This window comes from Punica granatum, chromosome 2 (genome assembly GCF_007655135.1).
Source record: "Punica granatum isolate Tunisia-2019 chromosome 2, ASM765513v2, whole genome shotgun sequence".
Taxonomy (NCBI): domain Eukaryota; kingdom Viridiplantae; phylum Streptophyta; class Magnoliopsida; order Myrtales; family Lythraceae; genus Punica; species Punica granatum.
In genome coordinates this window covers 5,268,994-5,279,494 of record NC_045128.1, presented here as the reverse complement: position 1 = coordinate 5,279,494, position 10,501 = coordinate 5,268,994, and the positions used below count along the sequence as shown (strand labels likewise).

General features: G+C 34.9%; 1 protein-coding gene across 1 annotated transcript; it reads left to right on the top strand.

Annotated features, from left to right (window-relative positions):
• LOC116197547 (squalene synthase 2-like) lies at positions 1–4,040 on the top strand. Its single transcript, XM_031527716.1, has 14 exons — positions 1–198; positions 303–342; positions 523–612; positions 712–787; positions 904–973; positions 1,072–1,221; positions 1,309–1,413; positions 1,539–1,688; positions 2,045–2,120; positions 2,236–2,324; positions 2,410–2,501; positions 2,876–2,921; positions 3,466–3,532; positions 3,997–4,040. The coding sequence occupies exons 1-14, from the start codon at positions 1–3 to the stop codon at positions 4,038–4,040; spliced, it is 1,293 nt and encodes a 430-aa protein (XP_031383576.1).
• The last annotated feature ends 6,461 nt before the right edge of the window (positions 4,041–10,501 follow it).

The window sequence follows — 10,501 nt, the reverse complement described above, 5'->3', positions numbered from 1 at the left end:
ATGGGTGATTTAGGGGAGATACTGAAGCACCCGGATGAAATCTGCCCGATGATAAAACTGGGAATGCAGGTCCGGGAAACGGAGATGCGAACACCTGAGCTGCACTGGGCCTTTTGCTACACTATGCTCCGCAGGGTCACGAGCAAGTTCGCCGTCTCCCTTCTGCAGCTCGGCCCTGAGCACCGGAATGCTGTGAGAGTGACTGACTGCATTAAATAAAACAAGCATTATGGGATTTAATCTCATTTTTTTGGCCAAAAAGACTGCTAATTAAATGTTTTTATTGGTTATGCACATGACAGATGATCTTCTACTTGGTTCTTCGCGCTCTCGATACTATTGGTTTGTTCGACAATCCAAACTGTCCTATCATTTTAATTTTTTTCCCGAGTATATGGAGAGTAGAAAGTATTTCGAGAAAAAAAAAACTCATTTGCCATTGTGTTTGACTACTTTCAGATTGACTGAACAATCAGTTTCCTTTTTTCTTTTTTTTCCTTTTCACTTTCTCCTTTTTCACAGAGGATGATATGAGCTTGTCTTCAGAAGTAAAAACACCGATCCTCGAGGATTTCCACGAACACATCTACGACCGTGACTGGCACTTCTCTTGTGAGCAATCCAATTCTAGATGTTGCAGATCATTGTCCTGGAGTTCATGAAATGCCAGAGTCATTTCACCCGAGCAATCTTGTATGTTATGTCTGGCAGGTGGTTCTTCTGATTGCAGAGTCCTCATGGACCAATTCCATCTTGTGCGACAAGCCTTCCTGGAGCTCGATAAAAGGTTGCACAGGAGAAATTGTCACCAGAAGTCGACATTTATTCTTTCCTTTATCAAGCTTCACGTATTCAGTTTGAGCCTTTGATTTCAATAATCCTCACAACTTTTAATATTTGCAGTCATCAAGAGATGATCAAGGATGTTACTGAAAGAATGGGAGCAGGAATGGCAAAATTTATAGACAAGGAGGTTCGGTCAACTTTCTGTTCATTTCGTTTCATCAAAAGCTTTCTGCTCATTGATTAAGTTCGAGAAATCATCAAATACTTTTCGGTAATCATTTGCAGATTGAGACGATCGATGACTTAAACGAGTATGGCTACTATGTTGCTGGACTTCCCCTTCACGGAATGTTGAAAATGTTTGTCGTCCCCGGATTGGAGGACTCAGATGCAGAATATGGTCGTCTCTCCAACTCCATGGGCTTATTTATTATGGTAGTTACCATAATCTTGCACATTTATACTCTCTAGCTAGCTCGTACGTGATGTCATCATTATAACAAACCACCAATAACATTGCAGAAAGCGAATTGTATCCGTGACTTTCTTGAAGATATAGATGAGATCCCTAGGCCACGTAAGTTTTGGCCCCGTGAGATTTGGAGCAAGTATGTTAACAGATTGGAGGTATGCCTGCTTGTTCATAAGGTTAACATGATCAAATCGTATACACACAGATGTATAAATAAACACTAGCATTGCAAATTGATTTCTGAAAAGGAACGTTCGTTCCCTCGCTTAATTTTTTTCAGGACTTAAAGTATGAAGAGAACTCTGTCGAGGCAGTTCGGTGCCTGAATGAAATGATCACTAGCAGTCTGGTCCATGTGGAAGATTGCTTCAAGTACTTGTCCGTTGTGAAAGATGTTCCCGCTTTGTTTCGGCTTTTTGCACTGCGTCAGGTATACATAAAATGAATTTGAGCTGAAAGCTTTTTCGTTTGTCAATGCCATTCGTTTGCTCTGTTCATATTCTCTTATGGAATTAGACTAAGTTCAAAAGTGTATCACCAATAGTGCAACCCCTGTGTGAATACTACTTCGTGCATCGAGATATAGGCCGGACAATTGTATATGATTATCATGCGTCCATGACGTGCATAGCTTCTTGAGTTTGGTTTCTCATGGGTTTTATGTCAATTCTTAAATTTTCATATACATAGACTACAATGTTATTATCAAGAGATTGTCTTAGAAATGGGGTTGAATTGCATAATCTTCTCCCGCATTTTTAGACCAAACTCCGACATTTTCTATAGGTTATGGCTATTGGAGCATTGGCGTTATGCTACAACAATATCGATGTCTTCAGATTCGGAGTAAAACAGAGACGGGGTAATGAGTGGTGATCATGTCATGCAATCCTTCCTCTTCCTTGCCCTGTTTTGATCTATGATCAGTTTCATTCTCATCTCAATTTCCAATGTGTCTTTCCATAAAATATATGTAGGTCTTATAGCTAAGCTCACCGAGAGGACGAGAACGATGTCAGACGTATATGGTGTCTTCTTTGAGTTTTGCAGTTTAATGAAGTCTAAGGTGCTTCAAGTCTTCATCAATTTCGCTCGAATGCTGTGAAAGGCAAATTCCATGCATAATTACTAATATATACATGATTATGCAGGTTGATAGACACGACCCGAATGCGACAGAGACAGTGAGAAGACTTGATGACATACAGAATATCTGCATCAACTCAGGATTGCTAAATCGCAGGTATGTGTGCATGTGTATATAATATCTATCTTTCCTTCCGAATGTCTTTTGATAAATTTTTATAGCGTGGCATTCTTATGATGTTGTGATGATCATAGATAATGGACCGTATGTACGTCTACCACCACCTTCTTCATTGTTGTGCTTATCCTAAAACCTTAACATACCAGAGCTAGCCTACCCGATTCTTCTGGTATAGCATGCGAAGAATTGCCGTGTTACCAAACTGGTTGAACCAACTGATTTTGAATTCTTATGGGCCTTTCTCCGGTTCTACCCTCTTCAAAACGCCCATCCCCTCTCAAAAGGCAAAAGCTGAGGCCATCGCATATGAGAGCTTCTTTCTTCTGATTTATTATCTAATTTCTCTTCAGGAAATTCTATATTATGAGGAGTGAGGAAGGCTACAATTCAGCACTGGTGAGTTTCTGCTGTATTATCTAGAACTAGACGAACAGGCCCGCGCATATGCTATGCGCGGACTAGAATGGTTGCGATAATTAATAAAATTACTGTTATAAATCTGGAAAAGTAATTTTTATCTTAATTACTGTATAATTTAAACATTCAGGTTGACTAATATTATATATTTCCCTGAAAATTTAATATTTTCTTACAAGTGCCTCAACTAAAATATATACCAAAACAATTTAATAGATTTATTATATTAATCTTTTCGTCTTCCAAGATTGTAAATAATTTTGGTTTCGTAAAGCGACGTGACAACATAATATTGTGCAACTTATGACATAACTGTTGGCAGTTAGACGAAGTGGCGCTTTTCGATGGCAGTTAGACGAAGCATCATTTGTCTTATGTGGCGCTTTTCGATGCTTTGACCTGGTTTTTAATATTTTATATAGATATAGATATAGATTATTGTTACTAATGGTTCGTGTGGAAATCTATAACTTACAATTTATGATTTTATTCATTTTCCTTCTTTTTTTTTGTCTCACTGTAGATTGCGGGGCTGTCCATGCTTCTACCCATCGTTGCTTATATATCCGCCCATCATCTAATTGTAAATTGTAAGTTCAATTTGTGTTGGAAAATTAATGTTCCTAAATCAACCGGAAAAAGGAAATTGGTTTATTTATACATATTGAAAATTTCTATTCACTGATTATAGTGTTTGATTTTCCTAGAAAATCTTCAAGGAGTGCGGGGTCACATCAAGGTTTGATATCTTCGGAAATTAAGGGGAACGAGAAATACACACATTCTATCTTGAATACACACATTCAGTGAATTTTCTTTCGTGTAGTACTTTTTTTCGTGTCGAGATAGTTATTTTATTGTGTGCCTGCTGGAGTAATTTTAAAGGAGCAACATGTGGTGGTGGTGTAATTTCTTCGGAAATGAAGGGAAATGACACTGCTGATAATAATTAATCGAGTGATTAACATTTATTATTTAATTTATTGCTATTTAATTGGTACTTTCTCAGACTATATGGCGAGATATGATCACTGAATAATCTCTCGTTCTATAGGGCTGGAAATCTACTCGGAGTTGACTCGATTGGCAAAAACTTGAATCCGATTCGATATATTGAGAAAGAGACAAGCTCCACATGTAACCGAGAGTTCCGAGACGAGCTTAGCTTGAGCCAGCGAGTTCTCTTGGCTCATGTCAGCTCATTGGTCTACTATATAGGAGTACATATATAATATTTTTTTTGGGTTTTTTTTAATTTTACATTGCTGTCCTTAAATTTAAATTAATTAGAAGAACACCCGCGTATTGAGTGGGAGATTTCTGTAATTTTTGATAAAATTAAAAGAAATTATAATACCATTACCGCTGAACATGAATTATTTTTGGCAAACTATAAAAGAATAAATACTATCTCATTTTCGTACTATATCTCTTCAATTTAATAATAAAATTATCAATTTACTATTCTAAAAAGTTTTTTTCTTGACTTTTGGACAGTAAATGGAGTAATAATCGTTCCTTCTTATTACTTTAAATAAATTTCCTATAATGTAAGATTTCAATATTTAAAAACATATCAAATATGAAAATTTACTATTAAGAAAATAAATATAAATATTCAGTATAATATTTACATAATTAGGACGACGATGTGACTATGCGATAGGAATTGTACACACACTCTGTTTGGCTTCGCAACCGAATTTAATGGCCGTTTGGATTCAGAGTTAAAGTTACTTTGATTTTGATTTTGATTTTGATTTTGATTGTGGAAAATGAAAAATGAGATGTGATTATAAATTTGACTTGGGAAATGTGTGTTTTTGTTGTGTAGTGTGTTGAGTTAAAGTTAAAAGTTAAAATTTTGAATTGAGAAATGTGTATTTTTGTTGTGTAGTGTGTTGAGTTAAAGTTAAAGTTAAAGTTAAAATTAATTGTATTCGAATTCAAACGGGGCATAAGATTTTAACTTTAACTCTACTCACTACACAACAAAAATCAATTCTTCAAAGTCAAAAAGGTGGGCCCCATACATAAATCCACATAGAACTCCGTTATACTCAATTCAATTTTTAATACTAAATTATCTCAACTATTCATTATTTTTTCACATATTTTTTTTCATAATTCAACAACACAATAATTACAATCCAATTAAAATCAAAATTCAATTCAACTCAACTCTAAAACCAAACATACTATAAGAGATGATATGACTTCCCCACGTTTCATTTTCGGGAGGTGGTTGTGTGAGAGACGGGCAAATTGTTTATTATTATATATATATATCGATTGATTTATTTTATAAAATACTTAATTAGTAATGTAATATCAGTAGCTTCTATTGCTCTCATCTGTATATAAATTATAGGTAGAGTAATTTTTACATTAGAACTTTAATGCCCTAAATTAATGATTCAAAGTCTACAAAGCTTCTTATAATGTTATGCTTTAATTACCAATGGACTTAACAAACAATCAAATTCAATCTGCAGAAAGAGCTGGCAAAAGCTATTAAAAGCCCATGTTCATCGATTACTTAAACTAAACTAAAAAAAAATTGAACACCATGGACCTATTACTTTGGTAAAAAGAAATTGAAAGAAAAGATGACCAATAAAATCAACAAAACAAAATCAATTCAAAATTATAAAGAGAGCGTCCTTATTGAGTCAGAGCAAGAAAAAAAAAAACACGAGTAGCCTGAAACCGATGGAAAATTAGACAACCTATACCCTTGTAAGAAAAGAACTTCGAAACAGCGCGTCAATGTACACTATATAAATAAGGTAATGAAGTCATATGAATCAATTATCAATTTAATATACAAAAACCAACAAGTGCAATGAAGAAGTACCACACCAATCTTTTCTTGATACTTCGTGGTTTAGTGGCTCTTTTTGATTGCTCTGCTATACAATGATCATAGTTAAATATTATATTGAAAAATAGAACAAATTTCTTGATTCATGAATAAATTAAAAATTTTCTTAAAAATAGATAAATTGTCTTGATTTAAAATAAATATAAAATATATTATTCAAAAATTTATCTAGATAATGCTCACTAATGGGTAAAGCTATCTTAGTATGGATTTTCTCCATTTATAAGACTCGAACTCGAGATTTTATTTAAGAGGAACAAGCGTCGAACCATTTCAACCAATCCACTTTAGTTAACTTGATATCTCTTTGTTATCAGTTGAATGCGAGTGCCGCTGCTACATCCCTCTCTTCAAATTTTTAATCTTTGTCTTAGAAAAAATTATAGCAGAGGTCCTAAAAGTTTGCATTTTTTCGATCAAGTCCTATAAGTTTAAATATGGCTAAATTATTCTTAAAAAGTCTAGTTTCTCACACACTTTTAGTCCAAATAATAACAGAGTAGCAACAACTAAAGGCATGAACAGTAATGCTCAAATATTTGTCGCGTGTCATTAAAATGCATGATATGCTGATATATAAAAAAATTGCGAAAATTTAAAATATAGAAAGATAAAAGAAAAAAAGAAAGGGAAAAAGATAAAAACTCTCATTGTGATTTGGAGTCGGGACAAATCGCACAATGTTATTTTATTTGGGACAATTAGTCCCCTCTTGTTGTTTGCTCCGTTAGACATAGAGGTTACTGCGTTAATTTTTTCCCATTTTCAGTCCTCAATTTTTAACATTTTAATCATTTTGGTTTTAATTTTTTTTATCATTCCTATAATCAACTTTCCATTTGGTTTCATTTTAGTCCTATAAAGAAAATCGAAAGGGAAAGAGGGGTCGCCGGTACCCACAGAAGACGGTGACGATCTCAGTGGAGGGGTTGGGATTGCCGATTGGCGGCCCCAACCATGAATCGACCGAGGACTCCGAGTTGGAGGTCCCCAATCGATTCGGGATTGGGACCGCCAATTGTTGATCTCGACCCCTCCACCGAGGTTGTCAGTACCCATGGAGGACACCGACAACCTCGGTGGAGGGGTCGGGGTCACCGATTGGAGGCCTCAATCCCTCCACCGAGGTTGCCGGTACCCATGGAGGACGCCGGTGGAGGGGTCGGGGTTACCGATTGGCGGCCCTAACCTCGACCCCTCCACCGAGGTCGTCGGCGTCCTCCGTGGGTACCGGCGATCTCGGTGGAGAGGTCAGTGTTGGGGTTGTTGATTGGTGGCATCGACCTCTCCTTTCCTTTTGAATTTTTTTGTAGGACTAAAATGAAATAAAATGAAAAGTTAAGGATATGAATGCTAAAAGAAAAAGATTTAGAACCAAAATGATTAAAAGGCTAAAGATTGAGGACTGTAAATGAAATTAACGCTGCAACCCTTTATGTCTAATGGAGCAAACCACATGGGGGCTAATTGTCCTATATAAAAGAATATGGTGCGATTTGTCCAAACCCCAAACTACAAGATGAGTTTTTGTCGTTTTCTCAAAATGAAATCCCAACCCCTTCTTAGGCTAGCTTTGTTAACATGGGTGGGGGTCTCGCCTATAGCCCCCATTCAGGGGGTGGGGACTGCTGGCAAGGCATCCACTATATCAACAAGCTCGATTGACAAATGGATATTTTTACTTTTTTACTTTTTTTAAGTTGCAGAGTTCCATCTGGGGGTCGCAAGCCTAGGGGCAGGCGTCTTGGGTTTTGCGAGTCCTAGCCAAGGGTCATGAGCCTTGGGTTGGGGATACCCATGTCTCTAGACCACCAGCCTTGGGCCACTCTTGAGCTTGCAAGCCCCATGTGGGTTGATCAATGATAGGATGTAGTTTCGGCGTGTTTCTGATAATCAATATTGAAAATAAAAAAAAATGAAAAAGGCAAATACCCGAGCTTTTGTCGGGTTGGGTGTGTTACAAGGGGTGGGTCCCCGGCAGCAAACCACCCTTGAGATGAGGTTGATGGCGAACTTTGAATGCGCCGTTGACCTCATCCAGGGATCGGGCCGCCGGCAAGGTTTCCACCCACACAGTAACACCCAGGATCCAAATCAAAGTCAAGTGCGTCTACGGAGGTTGGGGCCCTACTGGTGACTCTGATTCCCTAGATGAGGTTGTCGACGCCTTCAAAGTTCATCGGGGACCTAATTTCGGTGGGTAGATGAGGTCCTTCCCCGGCAACCCAGCCACACATATAAGGGGATTTTTTTATATTATTTTAACAGATTGTATTATCATATCTTTCCACATATTTCACATGGCTATTGTAATGAAAAGTTGAAATTATTTGGCACCGTCACATCCACCTCAGCACCTGTAAACTCTCAATCACTATTTGGACTGAAAGTATGTAACGGACTACATATTATAAGACTAATTTAGCCAAAATGTAACACATAGGACTCCATCGATAAAATGGCAAATTTTTAGGACCTTCAATGTAAAATTCCCCCCCTTATATTATTGGTTTATACTGACAAAATGATTAAACAATAATATGTCCAACTAATCCGTGCATACCACGGAATGCAAAACATATTTTTTCAAGCCTATGGGGCACGCTTTGACGTTATATACGAGTAAGTTTTACTTTAGAATTTTAAAGCCATAATTAATGAATCAAGATCTATAAAGCTTCTTATAATGTTAAGCTTTAATCACAAAGCAGACTTAAAAAACAATCAAACTCAATCTGCAGAAAGAGATGACAAAAGTTATTAACAGCCCATGTTCAAGGATTACGTAATCCGAACTCGGGAAAAATTTAATACTATGAACATATTCCACCGAAAAAAAGGCATTGACAGAAAAATCTTCCATCTTTTCTAATAAAATCAATAAACAAAATATATTCGAAAATGGAAAAGAGAGCACACTTATTGAGTTAGAGCAGAAGAAAATTACACGAGCAGCCTGACAAATGAAACCGATGGAAATTTAGAAAAACCGTACTAAGTGCACCCTTGCACGAAAAGGGCCTCGAAATATTTCATCAATATATATATATATATATATATATATTAAAATAAAGCATGAGCCGATTTGTCACGCCGAAATATAATCAAAAATAAAAAACGAAACTCTCTCGCTTTGTCACGTCATTTTGAAAATATAAGGAAATTTTTATAATAAAGAAAATATTCTCATATAAATGTCAATGAAATGTATAGATTTTATCCGGCCAAGGAAATATATATATTATGCACAAGGCAAGAATATACAGTTGCCCAATATATAAATTATATAAAATGGAATATAGTCCAACCATATGCATATATATCTTCCGTTTGCATGTATATATGTCGGTTGCATATACTATTTTGCATATATACATACATATACATACATATATGTAGCAGTTTCTAGGCTGTATATATATATATATATATATGTCGTTTGCATATATGCATATATAGTTGCCATATGAAAATATATAAAGATAATACATGCCGTACTCTTCTGATTTTTATTTTTACATATATATATATATATATACCCCACGAAGAATTAGAAATTGAACATAGTGAGAAGAACAACAGTCTGGGTGCGTAGCAATATGATCGAGTGTGTACCTTTAAAAGACCAAATTCATGCTCACATGTGACGTTAACTTAATTGTTAATTTTTTTAATCTTTTTTTATGTATAATATAGTAGATTTTGAGACACTACAATAGTTTATCATATCATAAAAGAATTAAGACATGAAAGAGATACATGGAAAATTAGAGTGAGATTCAAAAAATGTGTGATGCTTTGAACACAAGTAAATTATCACTTTTAATGAAATTAGGGTTCGTTACCGTATGCAAACGTAAAAAAGTGTTAGATTGATTTGTCCTAACCATTACTTCGTGAAGGATGTTTATACACCTGTTACTTCATTATAATACCACCAAATAAATGATGATGTAAACCGTCATATGTTAGTGGATTAGCTCTGTCCAATCGACATGAGCATCAATTTTTATTTCCTTTTAATTACATGTATTTGAAAATTTTAAAAAATATTTATTCTACCATATAAATTTAAATTAAAATAAGTATACTTTTTAAAACGTTTAGAATAATTACAATAATAATCTTCTTGGAAAAATAAAATATTTGTCAAATATAAGTTTAAAGTAGTTTAGAGATCAAAATTAATAATTATGTTTTTTTATTTATATTGCAACAAAAAAAAACTATAATAGCATATTATAGCATAATTAACTTGATATTCATGTAAGGAATATTTCAAATTAATGTAGTTAACCTTCATAACATTTAATCTACAGCGGCTCTGCGCAATGTGCGGGTACTCACCTAGTTTAAGGTACAAGAAGAAATTAATGCAATCAAATAAATTAATTTTAAAATAAAGAAATTATGAATAATAATGGTTTTTTTAAGGCACCAGCGGATATTTTTTGTTAACTAGAGACCATAGAATATCAGTAAAATATGTTCCTTCTCACATATATATATATTACATATATTTATCTTTATTCTAAAGTCTCTTCCAAGTTTTGATCTTATCTTATGTTTTATATTGAGAAAATGATTAAGCAGTAGTGTGTACAACTACTCTGTACAAATCATCGAATGCGAAGCTAGCTATAGTATATATTAAACAGTTATTGTTGATACGTTC

Coding starts and splice junctions, on each gene's coding strand:
- LOC116197547 (XM_031527716.1), top strand. CDS start 1: ATGGGTGATTTAGGGGAGATACTGAAGCACCCGGATGAAATCTGCCCG. Junction 2,121..2,235: donor CGGAGTAAAACAGAGACGGG/GTAATGAGTGGT, acceptor AAATATATGTAG/GTCTTATAGCTAAGCTCACC. Junction 2,502..2,875: donor TCAGGATTGCTAAATCGCAG/GTATGTGTGCAT, acceptor ATTTCTCTTCAG/GAAATTCTATATTATGAGGA.